Source organism: Sparus aurata, chromosome 10 (genome assembly GCF_900880675.1).
Source record: "Sparus aurata chromosome 10, fSpaAur1.1, whole genome shotgun sequence".
Lineage (NCBI taxonomy): Eukaryota > Metazoa > Chordata > Actinopteri > Spariformes > Sparidae > Sparus > Sparus aurata.
Window position 1 is genome coordinate 31,098,573 of NC_044196.1, and position 17,353 is coordinate 31,115,925.

Sequence of the window (17,353 nt, forward strand, 5' to 3'; positions counted from 1 at the left end):
TTTGGAGTCTCAAAAGCCAAGTCGAGACAACCCTGATGACATCACAATGACATCACAGGGGTTACACATACAATACAATACATACAACTGTTTTTACAGGCTGAAAAGGGCAATGTGTGATCAATAAACTGATCCCCCATGTGTGTTAGTATCAGTGGAAGCATCCACACACAAGCGGGGAAAGTTACACTCTTGTAGCCGCACAAGAAACGGGCCTTTCATTCTGAGGTACTGCCCGTCAGAACTGACCTGTGGCTGTCGCACCTGCAAGGTAAAATTGAATCACCAATAATCATGCACACACACACACACACACACATCGGGAAGCACTTTGTCTCACCGAGTGGCACACACCCACTTAATGTCTCTGTGCAACAAGATACCAAGTGACATAACAAAAGACTCTATTTTTAATCCGAGTGCGGGACGAAAACCAAATCACCACTTGCACCAGCCTGAAACTTCAGCACAATAATACCTGTCAAGTCCCCGTCTCTCTCCCTCTTCAGGTGCTTTTGTTCGCCGGAGGGATCGTCTGTTCAGGGCGCAGTATGATGTGAGGGGTTGCTATGGAAACCACCCTAGAAGTAAAATACTTTTTTTTCTTTTTTTTCTCTCCCTTTCCCACTCCCTGGCAGAGGGTGTCAAAGTCGCCTATTAAAGTCATGACATTGGTAATCACATCGTCGGCCGTCCTGCTCTCACACACACACACACACACACACACACACACACACACACACACGCTGTCCCGCAGTCACGGCGTCACTTTGACTCGGCGGTGATGAAACTCTTCATGTGGAGTGCGATCATTTCATTTGACGAGAGAGACCTGATACTGTTTGATTCACCAGTAGCGCTGCAGGTTTGGCATAATTCTATCATTTGTAGTGAATCCAGTTTTCTTCACAGGAGTTTGAAAACCCTTAAAACACGAGGTAGGACAGTGTCTTCAATCAGCCCCCTCCGGGAGATAGAACTGGCATGGCTCTTGACTGAGGCTAACTACGGCTCGTCTCCCCGCACCACCTCAACTTTCCTTTCTTTGTGCTTTTCTAGGTCACGCTGACATGCGGAACGGAGACAGCCTTGCGATCGGTGAAGGAGCCCAGCAAATGCCAGTACATCATGGACTTTCAGACTCCTGTGGCCTGTCAGCCGGTGCTAAAGCAGCGGGGCATACACAGTGAACTGTGACCCTTCCCTTCCCTTACTGGCCTAGCCTAGATTCATCCGGCCCTCCCCGACCCCCTTGGCTTGCCTGCGGTGACAGGCCGGGGTCCTGAGGGTCCCCTCTGACATCTGTGTTGTCAGAACATATATACTTCCAAATAAGTCTCGCTAAGGTCAGAATCCGATTTTCACTCACACTGCTGCTAGACGACTTTAGCTCTCATCGATTGTTACAGTGCTGCTTTAAAATGTTCCACGCCATGTCTTTAATAGATCAAATGATTCAGTATTCCAACATTACAGTATATGCCCGACACGTGTTCACACTGAAGGACCGACTGAATTGCCGTGTAAAAGAATCCAACAGAGTGAGACGCGATCAGCTGCAGAGTGTAGTGACACCGCCACTGATGTAGCTGCTGTTCGAGATAACGGCTCATTCACGAGCACGAATAAAAGGGAACGCGTCCTTCTGCTTCGCTAAACTGTAGAGGCTCAGTTATTCAGTTACTAAAGGACATGCGGAACGACGGAATACATTTTTCACCATGAGAAGACCAAAAATTATTTGATCCTCCTCACAAGTCTAAGTCTGTTTAGCGATAGCCTGTTTTAGCTTAGCATAGAGCTCCATTTCATTGTGATGAGTTTCCAACCCTGAGCTGTGAAAACTCAACACAGCACAAAGTGTGTATCAATCCACCGCTGAAAGTAAAGTAGTCCCCAGAAAAATGCAGTTTACTCGTCTGTTTTAGGAAATGATTCAGCCTTTTTTTTAAAAAAGAAATAAAATAAAAATAAACTAGAGTTAACTATATAGGTATTGTTTATCATTATACTGCCAGACAAAAAAAAGGCTAGGGCCTTAGCGTCACAGACAGGGTAGTGAAGTCACATAGTAATCCAATTAAAGGGTAACTCCATGAATTTTACACATTAAAGCAACGTTATGTAACTTTTGACCTTAAAATGACAGCGTCTGATTCATGTTCCAATCGAATCAAGTTTTGTCTGGGGTGAGCGTCTCCATTTCAGTACGTCAAATGTGAAAAAATTACCTCCAGTGATGCCGTTGCATTGTGGGTAATGTAGGCACCAGGTTTTGTAAAAGAAGAAGAATGTGTAGAAATTAAAAATAGGGTGATACCCCCTGTTCTGCTGTCAGTTGAGAGGAGTGCAATTCTAGACTGGTGGACTGCTTTTTTATAAAAAACAACTGGTGCCTACATTACCCACAATCCAACGGCATCACTGGAGGTAATTCACCAGATCACACGCAGCTTCCTCTGGACGTGGAAACGCACTTTAACGTGTGACGTTGGTGGAGTTGCCCTCTGAGCCTCGACATTATGTAGATATCTGAATAAATCCAGTGACATTGCCAGTAATGTAACTGCTGTAATGAATAACTGCTTAAGCACAAATAAAATGATTGTCTTATTTTACTAAACGCCTTGCTGAATTCTTCCATTAACTCTGCTTTTACATATTATTTACTAAACAGTTTCAGTCTTCAGAAACTGTAAACCATCGGTGGATGCATTTCTGAAGCCACATTCATCTATAGTCTGTTAACACTTCCACAATATTTTGCACACTTTCAACTTATTACTGATGCATTGTGTATTGAATATACCATATCATGGTTTCACAGGATTCTGCCCGCGTTAGCAGTATGCTGCTTACTGTGCGTGCTATTTATGATGTTGTTATGTAACAGATTGTGGGGTTTCTGCAGCAGAGCCCTCTGCTCATTAAGGGGGAGCTAAATCAGCTGTCAGGTATCCAATAGGCTGCCAGATATATTCCTACCCTGCTGGGGCAGCTGGGTGGCTGTTTGCCTGCTAGCAGTGCAATAGCCTGAGGCCCTGTTGCCCAGGGACGGCTGTGTTTTGATTTATCTGGCTTCAGCTCCCATCCACGTTCTCTATTTGATGGAGATTCTGACCTCACCTTCAGTTTTTTTTTGGTAGAACGGTCGAGTTTGTTGGATGACGCCTCGAACACACAATGACGCTCCCTCACTTCAAACTTCAAACTTTATATCGGAGTGGAACAAAAATGTGTAAAAGCGGCAAAATCTGACGACTCGCAGCGTCATTTTTATCTGGCGCCTGTAAAGGCACACACTGGAAGGAAAGCGAGCTCAAAGGATATAATCCATTTTGATTCCTCGCCACCTCAACGAGACAAGAAACCCAACATGGCTGTGTGTCTTAATCTCCAAAAACGCAACAGATGCCAAAGCTGATGTCAGCATAAAAACAGGAAGCGTTCACATGCTCCTAACGCTCCTCCAACAGCTGGAAATGCTGCCAATCACCGAGAGTCAAGAGCGGCCCTCTGTCTAATACTGCGCTGCTGGCATCTGGAAGGAAACTTTACGTTGCGCCGCTGCCATATGGTGACCGCCGTGGCGTCTCGCGCACAACTTTTTCCTTCCTCTCGCAAAGGAACAGATTCCACAATCTGCAGGGTATCAACAGCTCCTCACGATACTGAATGATCATCATGTGTTAAATTACTTGCGTGCTTCACCCCACACAGCGTGGGTGGGAGCCGACGTCGGAAGATTGCAGTTTAAATGGACAGTTGTTTGGGAATAGAGAGAGAAAAAAAAAGAGGCAGCGCCGTGAGTTTCTGTGCTGGGTTTTTTCTTTTTCTTTTTTTTTTGAACTGACTGGCCATTGATGTGCTGCTGCAGATCAGAAAGAGGGAAGGAGGGAGATGTGGGAAGGATTCAGCCGGGAAACCGAGCGCACGCTGAGCGCACACAGACACGCACACACCAGCACATACTTACACACCTCCATTCAGCACATTTGCACATGAAGGGGCAGGGATGGAAAGTCTTTCCAGTTGAGCGTGGGCGTATTTGTGTGTTGACTCCAAATTGCTAAAAGGGCCCAGAGGCTTTATATTGCATTAAATCTCCGACTCAGCTTTGTAGAAACTAGTTCAGGGTACCTGTTCTCTGGAGTGGGAGACGGCGAGGCCTTCGCCTGACTGACTGACTAGTGACTGACTGACTGGTTGACTGACGCCCACCGCAGCCCAGCGCCGCTCGCACTCTTTTGGAGATTGTTTTTAAGCTTCCTCCTTTGAAGGGAGGCCAGTTCTACCCTCAGGGTTGAGAGGGAGAAGAAGAAAAAAGGGCGCTCGCGTTGAGTCGGCGTGCGACAGTCACATCCATCTCCCTCGCGTCCGCACTTACTCCAGCCTATTCAGTCACGATACCGACGCTTCACAGTCAGCCTTCTAGCCTACATATTCTTTGCAAACAACACCATTTAGAGGCGTTTGTGTTGTGAGTACATATATAAACATACATATACAGTTCCAGGCCTACACTCGCTGATGCGGTACAGTAACACATTTCTATTTTCTGAAGATATCTCGAGGTTTCAAGTGACTCATATGTCGATTAGCATTATTTACTTTTATCGTGTTTTGCAGCTGATATTCAAGTCTACGGGAGGATGTTTTTTCCCGGGAGGAGGTGAAAAAAGCTCGGGTCGGCGGCGAGCATTTGATTGAGATTGACGATCAGCGCTGTTTGCTTCAGCAGCTCTTGTCAATCAGATGTATTTGTCTCGTTCAGCCGAGTAGTTCAACGTAGCTTCAGAATAACATTAACACCTGCAAAAGAAAATCATCTACTCCATTAGATTTAATTAAAAAAAAAAAAAAAGTCACTTATTACCTGCAACCTGAAGGAAAAGATGTTTTCATCCCTTTAGGGGCGGAAGAAACAACCTATATGCGAATGCGAACATGCAAACACGACAAGATCGTTGCATTTCCCTCCTCAGAGCCTCGCAACAGCCAACAACACACGACATGTGCGTTCGTAGAGTAGATGTCATTATTCTGAAGCAATCAACATTCATGTCAGTGTGCTTCGATTGAACAAAAAGCTCGTCTATTGGCAGTTTAAAGGTGCAATATGTCGAATTTTCTGGTTTAAAACATGAAAATTATAAACAGAATGTGACGTTTGACGACAAAGAAGTCTATGAAGTTAGCATGCTAGTTAGCTAGAAGTTAGCCTCGCAGAATGCCCCCCCCCCCCAAGCTCCTGTGTTAGTGCTATATCAGCATCAACACTCCCAACGCAGACGCACAAGTCAGCTAATAGGGCCGCTAGCTGCACTGCTAACTGAGCTCACTAGCAAACCGCAGCTACAGTTAGAAGTAGCGGTTATTTTGGTCATTTTTCTTGCCAGCTGATGAATTTAAGTCCAGTATTCACTCTCCTGTTCTCTCTTTTATGGTCTCCACCAACTCCAGAGTGAAACATTGGTCTCTTTAGCTGCTAAATGCTAACCCGCTAACGGTTTCTGGGCTGGGCATGTAGTGTCCAAACGAGGCAGATGAGAGCTGCGAGACTGAACCAACCATTAAACCAACGCAACGAGCTAAAAGACGCTTTAAAGCTCGACATTTAAAGTTCACGCTAAAACCTACTGTAGGAGAGCGAGCAGAGGAGTTGTTAAATTAAAAAAAAGGCTGTTTTTATTCTACTTTTCATTTGTCAGAGGCAAAAACTTTCATTCCTCCTCTCAAACGTTACCTAGTCTGGTGCTCCATTGTGTCCTAATTAAGGTTTTTCTGATAAGCTTACGGCAACCGCTTCCGCACAGTCTGCTTTTATTTTACCGCGCAGTGTTTCATAAAAAGGAAAAAGCAACAACAACAACAAAACAAAACAAAGTCTAATAAGAGTCTGAGGTATTAAAATCAAAACTCAAAACAGCGCTAACTGCAGAGTATCACCAGCTTCAGCATCACACGTCGCATTACTCAGCGAGGGAGCGCGCCGACACAGTGTAGGACTGAAGAGGAGTGAGAGAATTAGAGATGCAGATGAACAAAGACTAATATTGACAGGAGGACTGGAAGGAGAAGGGAGGAGGAGAAGGAGGGGAGGAGGGAGAGAAGCTACACAGACAGACAAATAAAACAGCAGCAAAAAATGACAGCGAGCAGGACGAAGCTGGAGGGAAAACGGAGCTTTGAGAGGAGGAGAGAGACAAACCGACTGAGCGGAAAACAGCGATGGGAGGAGCAGAGAGGGAGATGTGAAACTGGGAGAGGGAGGGGAGGGAAGAAGCAGCAGTGGAGGGTAAATGTTTCTGTGTTTGTGCTCTCACGTCGGCGAGCGAGGCTCAACACTTCCCCTGTGGAGTGGATGAGTGTAAGCATGTCGCGGTTGGAGGCTGGAAGGCCGAGCTGTGATAGCATGTGGTTACCCGCAGTTGGCTTCTCCCACTTATTATTATACTTACAGAAGAGGAGGCTGTTAGAGAGGAGGAGCAGGACCTCCTCTCCATACAGCCGGCGGAATGAAATGGCAATGTTTAAATCCCACATCGATCGGAATCACTGTAACGGAGGAGACGAGGCCACGCGGCCGAGTCAACGCTTTAATGCTGAAGAGGCCGAATCATGAGAGCAGGCGCTGATGATTTGAGCCAGAGTGAAGGTGCGTTGCTTCAAAAGTCAATTAAATATCAGAGGGAATGATCTGAGCAGAGGTTTCAAGTTGAATCCAACCAGCAGGGATACGACAGAAGTGTCAGGGTTGAAAAGACTGATCGAGTGTTGAAGAGACCCTGAAGTGGTCGCTAACGGTAAAATCCAAACGAGCTAGCGGTATTAGCGTTCACTTTTGGGGGGGGATCTGGCTTTTAAACCCGCGATGAAAAAGCAAGTTCCTCCCTAAACTGTTTTGCAGAGTCACCGACGCTGCCTCTAATTTTACGGGAGGCATTTTATAAAAGGTGCTATGTGTCAGACTTTTAGTAGAAAACATTCAAAACCAACTAAAATTAGCAACAGAATGTGAAGTAAGTACTGTTTTCAGGTTATGAATGATGCTAACCAGCTAGCCCTGTCCTGCGCTAGTCCAAAGCTCCTGTGCTAGCAGAGTAAACGCCAACAACTCTCCCAGAGTGCACCAGGCTCTCAGTCTGAACTGCTAGCTGCACTGCTAACTGAGCTAACCAGCTACTGTTAGCAGCCTTCAGTGTTGTGTTTGCTGTGGGGATTATGTGAATGGATGAATGAATGATAATGAACACTGACATTGTTTTGTTTTTTTTACCAGTTAGAATTTTTTTTATCAGATTTTTGGACAGAAAATGCTTGGCAGAATTTAACTTTCAAAATGTTAATGTCCGAATGCAACTAAACTTTGTCACCTCTCCTGCTTCTGGTGGTGAGAAGTGACGGGAAGATGCAGAAGAATATAAAAACAAGCTGCTGATCAGAAACCAACCATCCGTCTATGGATCGTAATGTTTTTTGAACTGAATAAACAAAGCAGCATGTGTTGGACTGTTTACAGCACCACAGTTCCGTTTGGACCCAATCATATGAGAATGAGGCCTGTGCAGAAAAGGCATTTGGGCTTTTTCTGCAGGTTGGATGTATGTGCATGTCATATTCCACCAGCGCTGCGTAAATAAACCCATCGGCAGGCTTGAACTTGATCAACAAGTTCCAATCCAAACACTTTCCCTGCCCTTCTGCGGCTGCGTCTCCCTCTGCAAATTGTTGGTTTTTTTGTGTTTCTTTTTTTCTCCCCCTCTCGTAGCCCCCATTAGGATGATAGATGAGGGGAGATGCAGAGGGGATGGTTAATCTTTCAGGGAGAGAAAGACCAGCGAGAGGAGGGGAGGTGGCGAGCGGCGCGCCACGCACATAAATAAACAGGATGTCGGGGATTTAGCAGGGAAATGTCGCGGAGGGGGGAGAAGGCAGAAAAAAAAAGAGAAAAAAAAAAAAGGGAAAGGGGGACAGCGAGGAGATAGAAAGTGATTGAAACAGAACAACGTGGATCACAGATGGAATAAAGAGCAGAAGGAAGAGGAGGGAGAAAGCGGGGATGTAACGAGAGGGAGACAGAGAGCAGCAGGATCCCGGTGGGCGAGGGGAGGGGATTCTGGAGGGCTATATCGAGCTGGGTTTCTCCACAGGAGCTGCTTAATGAGCACGGAGTTTGTAAGTAATTATTGGTTATCAACCTGATAATAGTCATTGCTGCATTTTGTGTAGCAGTTTCCACATACTTATACAATTATGGCAATTATTAACGAAGCGCCGTCTTTGCGTCGCTGCTTTGCATTTCAAACGTATAGTCTGGCCGGGCCGGGCCGAGCCGGGCCATTATTTTTGTGTTGCATAATGCAGGTTCCCAGGGAGGTGCAGAAAAAAAAAAAAAAAAAAAAAAGCAAGTACTGCATTCTTCTAAGGAACAGAGTAAACAATGAGGAGCCTATTTAGCTTCCAAAACAAACACCAGCATTTCATTTAGGAAAGGAGGGGAAACACAGGCCGGATCAGAACACGGCTAGCTGATATTCGCCTGCGTCTAATGGCCCCGAAACATCAGAAATAATGGTGAGAGGTGACGGTTAGCGTGTGGCGGAGAGGGTGAGGAAGCAAAAGAGACAAAGAGGGAGAGTGATGGTTGAGCCAAGTGTGCGCGGCAGCCTCCGCTGTGCAGGGAAGTCATCCATTTTAAGGGCTGCAGCAGGAGTACCTGCTAGCTTTTCATTAGCAGGTGAGACACACTGATAGGGTTGGAGGATGCGGACGGATGGCCGGCCAGACAGACAGATGGCTCCCTGCTCCATTACCCAGGGACGCAGCGCTGCACCGGGCGCATCATACTCTCCACTCCACACACACAACTGGAGTGCAGGCAGACAAAAGAAGAGAGCACTTGACTCTTTTAAGAGAATAAAAGAGGCGGAAGAGCGCATAGAGACGCGTCGGGGTGATCTACAAATCTGAACAAGAGATGCGAGCACACTGACAGTGTGGCCTCAGGGTTTATGGAGGTTTTTTTTTTTTTTTTTGTGAATGAAAACTGCCTCTTTAGACAATAAAGCTTGGCTTGTTTTGGGTTTTTTTCTCCCCTCTTTTGGAAGTATTGGATTTAAATTTCAGACGAGTGCTGCGAGCGAAGAGAGACGCGATCGCTGCTCAGCTGAAAAAAAGCAAAGAAGTCAGCGGTTGCTTCTCCGCTTCTGTGTTTGATTCAGTCATCAATTACTGTACAGCAGCAGCAGCGGTCGTGGTAAATAAAAGTCAACAACTGACTAACTGCAGAGCCCCGTCGCTGGCACTCATCCAGCGCCCGCTGCAACATATTGAGTTATAGACCTTCAGTATCCGCCTGCCCGTATACACACATCATTGATCTCTATAAGTTCTTCTTCAAAGTCTACACATTTGATCAAAGCTGGTGGAGGGTGGATGGCATTTTTCGAAAGCGAAAAGACCGGCGATACACCTGAGGAAGAATCGGGGGGGGGAGGGCGTCTCTTCTGCCACGACAGATCTGGATCAAAAGTACCTATTGCAGAATCAAAGTCAGCGCCATCAATATTTCATCACAAGAGAACCTGCCGGTCGTCGCACACACACCCCCCCACCGCAACCTTTCCTTTTCTGTCCTTTCCTTTCCTCGGCTACAATTTTGTCTTCCTATAGAACAACTGCAATTCACGGATGTTGGTGTATAATGTAAGTAACCAGAGCCTCCAGCAGCTGGTTGTCTGAATCGCCAGACTCTGGGTCACAGAAAATATCTTTTAAATCACTTTTTAGCTCATCCTCTATTTGTAATTTGGATTTTTCGGTCAGCAGCATAAACCCGTTAAATCCAACAGGAGCTACATGACACCTCCACATACAGACGATCAACAAGAGGAAGTAAACAGACGTGCTAGCGGATCTGCAAAGTTGTACAAAGCGATACTAGATATCCATCCTACATTTCCCATAGTTCATCTTTCATTAGACCCTCCACAACCCCAGTTTGTTCCTCAGCCTTTGTGATATCTATTTATAATCACCAAGCCCCAAACCCATTTCTATTCAATCTGAACTGCTTTCTATATTTCAGTAAAAGCGTCCATCAAGTGTAAAACTGGCGGAGTGCCCCTTTAAAATGTACACTATTGGAAAAAGACCCTGAAAGAAACTCAGTTGTGTTATGAGGGGATTCTGTTTTTTATTCTGCAAAAATAATTCGGAGCAACAGATAACAAGCTGTTCTCAGAGGAAAATAAGGTCCCACAACACTGTTTGACGCTATGGAAAGGTGGCAGGGTCCGCCACACGTAAACAAACGGCATGAAACCGCGTCGTCCTCTGAGGTCAGTTTGGTTATTCAGTCGTACACATTAGTCGACGACGATCTTTCTCTTCCGATTTATTTTCACAAACTGCACCTTTAAAGAAAAAGCAAATAAAAAGCCAACAGTTGCCGTCACCACCTGTAATGTGTGAGCTCAGTGTGAGATTTTGAGTTCTGTTCCACTTGATAGTAGCGATCTCTATAAATAGGGCAGACATACCCCAAGTTGAACTCCTTCAGAAAAAAAAAATAACAAGCAGCCATCTCCTGGCCTGAAAAAGTTTTTTTTTTTTTTTTTTTTTCTCCTAAATCGCCTCGACTTGAAGTACCGAACCTCCATCATGAAACCTGCTCGGTTGTCAGACGTCTCCAGGTTCAGTCTAATTAAGGCCGGAGCGTTACCGACACACCCAGCTGTTCAGAGCGGGAAACCTCGTCTGTGCACAGAATAAATAATTGAATTTAGTGTCGTCGTGCACAAAAGATTAAAACTTACGAGAGATCTATGCAAATAAAACTCCCGACGAGTTTAAAGAACTTTGGCTCGACGGTATGTCATATTCATGAATACAACCCCAATGTGTCAGAATTTGGATTCTTCTCCAATCCCAAAACGGGGAGGGAGCAACATTCACGCTGTGCAGAAACTAGGCTACGCTGTGCTTAACACGGCACCACACTGACGGATACAGGAAGAGGTTAAGTCGATGCATTCGGGAGACGGAAAGTGGGGGAGACTCGCAACAGCTTTAAGGGAGTGGAGGGAAATTAAACTTTGCATTATTTTTAGAAGGAAATTACGTCTGTGCATCTCAGTAATTATAAAGCAATTCAGAACTGACTGATAGGCCTCCGGTGGACTTTTTTTTTTTTTTCCCTCCCTACTCTCGCAGCCTTATCTTTCCCCACCACAACCGCACCGACTCCTACATGCATTTTAATATGGTAATTATCCAGTGAATTCTAAACATTAACCAAAAAGGGAAGAAGAAAAAAAGCTGGGGAGAGCATTTAAAATGGTATTCAGCCACCGGTCCCTCCATATCAACACAACTCGGGCTTCTCCCGCTTCCTGATTAGGAGGATTTATTCAGGGTATTTATAGCCCCCCATCTCCTTTTGTGTCTACTGGCAGGCGTGCTATTTACAGTATTTTCGCCGTCATTCGGCTGATTCGCAAACGTGATAAACGTAGTCAATGAATGAGGGAGCTTATTATTATTAAAAAAAAACAAAAAATGATATCATTGTTCAGCATAGGAGAGCACCGGCTATTCTTTACCACATGTATTCATTCCATACATTGTTATATACTACAATAAAGAGCACTTTTGGAATGCTGAGTGTGCAGATTTGCTTTCTCTGACTGAACACACACACCTTGAAATGGGGAAATAAAAAAGAATAAAGTGTTGTTTGACAACCCCGGTCCCAAAGTTGTTGTTTTTTTTTTGCCAGCTTAAATAAATGGATAGAGAAGGAAAGAGAGGGAGAGAGAGAGCGAGAGGGGGAGGCAGGGACCTCCCTACGGACTCCTCTATCTCCAGGCAAATTCTTCTCTTGTTTGATGGAGCTCAACAGACAAGAGTTTTCTCACTGAGGCGAAGTTAAGGGGAACTGCGCCTGAGAACTCACAGTTTGCCAAAAAAAAAAAAATCGGTTGCAGGGGAAGCGAGACCAAAGTTGCTCTTTTCCGCTTTGTTTAAGAGGTCGCTGAGGCCAATAGATCCATTTGTTTCAAGTGTTTGTTGGAGTGGGTTGGACCTGGATACTCTTAAGTCTTTTTTAAAAGTCCTCTCTCGCTGGAGCGCACGTCTGCCGTCAGTCTCGCTCTCGCTACAAACTCAGAGGTGGTATCCAGTTATTCCAGTCGGAGACAGCGAGTGGCGTTGTAGGAGATGCATTTTTAATGCGGCAAGAATGTCAATATCCAAAAACCTGAGGCTTGTAGTTTTAGCGAAAGAATTCCTGAATTCACTTCACTGTTTAAACCTCTGCTGTGTGACATCTCCCCATCCTATACTGACCTGCATTATCAACAGAATGTGAAGAAACAAATGTAGTAACATGATGTCAAACACGCCCTAACCCTAACCCAACACCAGAGGCGATAGTCCAATAGCCCCCGTAGATTCAGTTGGAACTTCATGGCAGCACCAAGTGCTACGTTTCACAAGGTCTCCAAAAAAAGTATGAAAATCGAAAATCAAAATGGGCTCTGTCGTAATAAATCCCCGATTACTGAGAGAGATGGGAAGATCTTTTTCTGGCTCCTCTTCTGCTGCACGCCACTTCTGTCCACTGAGTCATAGCCCCTGTAAATCGCCTCCATACTGTATCCTCTCTCGTCTCCGGGCGTGACAACAGCTCGTTTTTATTCTGGTGTCGTAAGTGGAAGACAACCAACAAAGCATCCTGACAACAAAAGACTCTGGTGCCGACAAATCACCCTTTTGTTCGGCAGTATCACACCTAAATAATGTCGTCATGCGGCGTCAGCTGCTGCACACTCAACCTCTTTCTTCCCCAAATAAGGACAGAAACAGATCTCACCTTCACACCTCAGTGACAATGGATGGTCCCAAGTTTTGTCTCATTTATAAATCTGTATTCAGATATGTAAAAATGTGCTGATTCCTGGTTCTTTACTAGGTCACACAAGACGTGACCGAGCCATGATTGGTCGGGTTCTGACGGTGTCTCAGTTCAAAGCAAGAATTCAACAAAACTTTATTCGTCATGGTGACCATCTTGAAAGATCCTGGCATTAACAATCGATGGAGATGGCTAATTCAGTCCATTTTGTGTGTTGTCTTTGGCCTCACATCTCCCAGTCCCAGCAGGTACTGTAGCCTCACTCCACACCATTTTATCCTCTCCGTGTATATCTACAATTCCCACACATGGTTCGTCCTTTCTTCTGTCCTCCTCTCTCTATCTCTTCCTCCCTCCTGGGTTAGCTTTGCAGCCTAGCCTGTGGGCCCAGGGATGTTGTATTAATTAACTCGCCTCACTGCACTCTCATCAAGCTGCCGGTAAATGGCCCCGCTCCAAGTTTCCCTCCCGGAGCGCACCAAGATGGCAGCATCCGTAAACAACTTCAAATTTACGGTACTGCAGTCACAGCGGCGAGGCCCCTGCTACTCCTCACACTGAGGCAAGGCAGGCTGGAGCGTGCAATTCAAACAGAGCCTCGCTCCGCACGCTGCTGTGTGGTTTAATATGTAAATGCATTTTCGTTAGACTCAAACTGCCATCGCAGTCATCTATTTTTCCTCCACCTCTTTGACGTCTGTGATTTGCAATTGCGGCTCGGAACAAAGTGCAATCTTTTTTAATGTGCGCCGCGGCACAGAATGTGCCTATTGCTCAGCGGTGGAGCAGTCATAAACAACTTTGTATACCTTTTTACGTGGCGTGATTAAAATGGGTGCAAATCTTTGTCAATATTAACGTGGTTTGACAAGCAGCCATGCAAATGACTGTGCTCCTCAGAGAGAGTGCAGGCTGTAATGAGGTAAACACCACCGCTGCTTTCTGTAGCTGTTCAAGCTGAGCTGCCGAGGAAACTAAAGGTGGATAAATACAACCCACAACCCCAGAGGACTTCCGAGCCCTACTTTTGCTTTGAATAGCAGCTAAGCATAATCAAATCCAATCAGAATGGACATTTTAATAAAGAGTTTGTTAGAGAAGCTTATTAGTTTTAAGTATTCCCTTTTCTTTTAGTTTTGTTTTCTTCCCTATAAGCCACATTTCACCTCCTGATCAGCAGTGATGGTTTGATGAAAAAAAAAAAAACCTTGGCAGAACACTTTCTGTCGGCGCTAATACACTCAAAATAAAACATTTAGATGTAATTCAGAATAACCACGATAATCCATCCGTATTAGTGAATCAGTGGAAAGTATTTAATGCAGAACCCAAACACTTTCCTTTTTTTGGGAGCTTCACAACAACAAATGATTCAACTTTACTGTTGAAAAGTTGTTGCTTCACCTTAGTGAGATGCACAACGTCAAGAAAGAGACACGAAACACAGGACTACAAAAAGACAAAACTGCTACAAATGGAACAAATGAAGACAAAGAGATGCAAAAAGATAACAAAGATACAGGAAGAGACAAAAGAAACAACACAAAACGACTAAAAAGTGATGTAAAATGACCAGAAGCACAGAACGACTACACATAGACGCATGATGACTACAAAGATGCATCAAACAGCTGCGGTGACACAAAACTACCTCAAGGAGAAACAAATAAACCACAAAAACACAAAGAGATGTAAAACTATTACATATACACAAATAGAGATGAGACTAGAAAGAGAAGCAAACAACTTCAAAGAGACGGACAGTGACTACAAAGACACAACAAAACAGAATGAGTACAAAGAGACCACAAAGAGGTGCAGGACGACTACACAGAGGTGTAAAATGACTACAAAGACACAAAAAGGATGCAAAAGTACAACAAGAAAAAACAAATGGACTGCAGACACAAAAATACATGTAAGACTATTACAAATGCACAGAAAGAGACACAAGACAGACTACGAAGAGAAGCAAAACAACTTCAAAGAGACACACAAAGTGGAAAATGACTAGGAAGACACAAAAAAGCCACAAAATGACTACAAAGAGATGTAAACATGGCCACCATGAGGCACAGAGCGACCACAACAAAGAGGTGTTTAATGATCACAAAGAACAACAAATGGACTACAAAGAGGCACAAGACGCACTACAAAGAGAAGCGAAAAACCTTCAAAGAGACGGAGAATCACTACAAAAACGTGGAAAATGACCACACAGGGATGCAAAAACGTTCAGCAAAACTTAAAGATTTAAAAGGGAGTCATTTAAAAGAGACTCCAAATGACTTATCAGAGAAACAAAACGACTTCAAAGAGACAAAGACAGTCTCTCAGTCTTGCTCATGTGTCCAACAGGAGAGCTGCAGGGTGTTTTACATCTCTGTGTTCGTGCTTACTGCGTTATTAGAACACCTTTTTCTTTCCATGTCGAGGGAATGCAGCCTCTCCAGCCCGAGTTGGTTCAGGAGCATCTGAGAGGAATGCAATAAGCTAAGAAACCAGCAGTGAGTCACGCTACCAACCGCGCAACGCAGGAGCCCCTTTCATTCTGAAGGCCGAGCACAGAAATACACCAACCTAGCATCATCCATAAACAATGATCTGAGGCTCGTTCTCTCCTGTGGACATAGCTTCTGTCTGTTTTCTCTCTCAGTGGCAGCAGTGGATGAAAATAGCCCTCGCAGAGACACACCCAGAAGAGAGTCAAATCAAACATCATTATTCCCCGGGTAAATATTGTGAAGAGATCTCATCTCCACCGACTGCAGAGGAAATGAGGGACGAGGCACTATTTCCTGGTGTGCTCTGGTCAACCTTAAACCAGGCCTTATTACAGGAGAACGGAGGCTGGCGAGGCGGCCGGCAGCTACTTCAGCCTCCGCCTCGCTCGCATCGCGTTAATGTATGGACGCATCAGAAACATGCAAAATGCATCCAGATGTGCAACACGCAGGAACCGACTTGTAGGACAAACAGACACCCTCGTGCTGAGCTTTCATCGAGGCCTCATGCATACATCAACGCGCTCGGTGGGGGGTTGCAATCTGTCAAGTGTCCAAAAAGCCTCTTCGCCTCACGCACAGAGCGAGCAACGGAAATAGGAGGTCATTAGACGCATGTGGTTATATTCTGTTTGCTTTATGGGGAAGTTGTTTCACCATTTATGCTGAAAAAAAAATAAAAAAAAAAAAAAAAAAAAGCACTAAACACGGCCGAGGACTTAAAATGACAGTGGTACACCTGACATGCTACAGACGGTGCTCGGCATCGCCCACCATTCTCATTCACATCATCGAGCTGCAGTTGCTGTGCGAGTGGTAGAAAATGGCCAGAACTGCAGCGGCTCATCAGGCTGTGCTGCTGCGACGAGAGAACCTGACACTCGTGTTGAATCCAGTGTGATTCCACCTACCTGAGACCATTTCTAGGATTTTACCAGAGTGCAACGCGCTGATAGGTCTCATCCTCGGCAATGTGAAAGGGAGAAAAAAAATCACAGAGGCTGCAACTGTGATTCAACAAAATGTTTGCGATCGTTGTGGCATGCGAGTATAAGAATTGGAATCCTGAGCGTTTATATGATTAACTTCGTGACTTCATGGTTGCATAACAACCACAAACTGTCAGAGCCTTGAACCCGTCCACTCATTCGGCCTCGCTGGATTCAAACCGTCTCTGACGCAATGGGCTGAAAGGCTCATCTATTCATCTATACAGATTGTATCTCAGCTCAAAAGGAGTTCCTCAAGGATCTGTGCTGGGTCCTCTTCTCTTTTCACCGTACATGGAGATTGTGACGCAGCGGGGTTCGTTATCACTGCGTCATCAGCAAATATCCCAACTCTCAAGGTGATGAACGACTTGTATCTTGCTTTTAGTGATATTAAACAGGGATATTTCTTATGTGCGATCTCAATTTTCAGGCTTGGATTCTTTGCGAAATGTGTCTTGAATCAGTCGTTCGGAGGTAATGAGGTGCACGCCATCCGTCCTTCAGCCATTAATTGACTTCATCCGTGGACAGGCGTCACTCTTCGCTCCAGATTCTATCGTCGCTGTCTGGCTTTTTTTTTTTTTTTATGCGCGTCTCGTTTTTGACTTGCAAATTGGCCACGCTCTGTAAAAGAGGGCTCTCTCTGCTCAGCAAGTCTTTCCGAATGTAAATTGTGTTTCAATTGGAATTATTAATACTGGAAAATATTGCATATAATGCTCCGTCTGATCTTGTTTTTTGGGGGCAACAAGCACTTACAGCTCCGTGTGGAGGATTTGGGCCACGGTGAAGAACATCTTGAGTTCTGAATCAAAAATGTTTTTTTTGAAAGTGGTCCTCATCCTCTTCCATAGATCTGCCGTAAGTCACAAGGGGTGTTTCTACATTCACCACAAAGCTTTTTCCCGGGATCGACTCAGTAAAAAAAAACTGCTTCA

At 45.0% G+C, this 17,353-nt stretch overlaps 1 protein-coding gene across 2 annotated transcripts in view; it reads left to right on the forward strand.

Moving 5' to 3' along the window:
* Positions 1-2,621, forward strand: part of LOC115590474 (glucosidase 2 subunit beta-like) — a 123,309-nt gene extending 120,688 nt beyond the window's left edge. For both annotated transcript variants that reach the window (XM_030431837.1, XM_030431838.1), the window contains one exon: positions 1,060-2,621. In XM_030431837.1, the coding sequence (XP_030287697.1) occupies positions 1,060-1,197 (138 nt within the window). In that variant the 3' untranslated portion in view covers positions 1,198-2,621. The remainder of the gene's footprint in view (positions 1-1,059) is intronic.
* Positions 2,622-17,353: the final 14,732 nt, after the last annotated feature.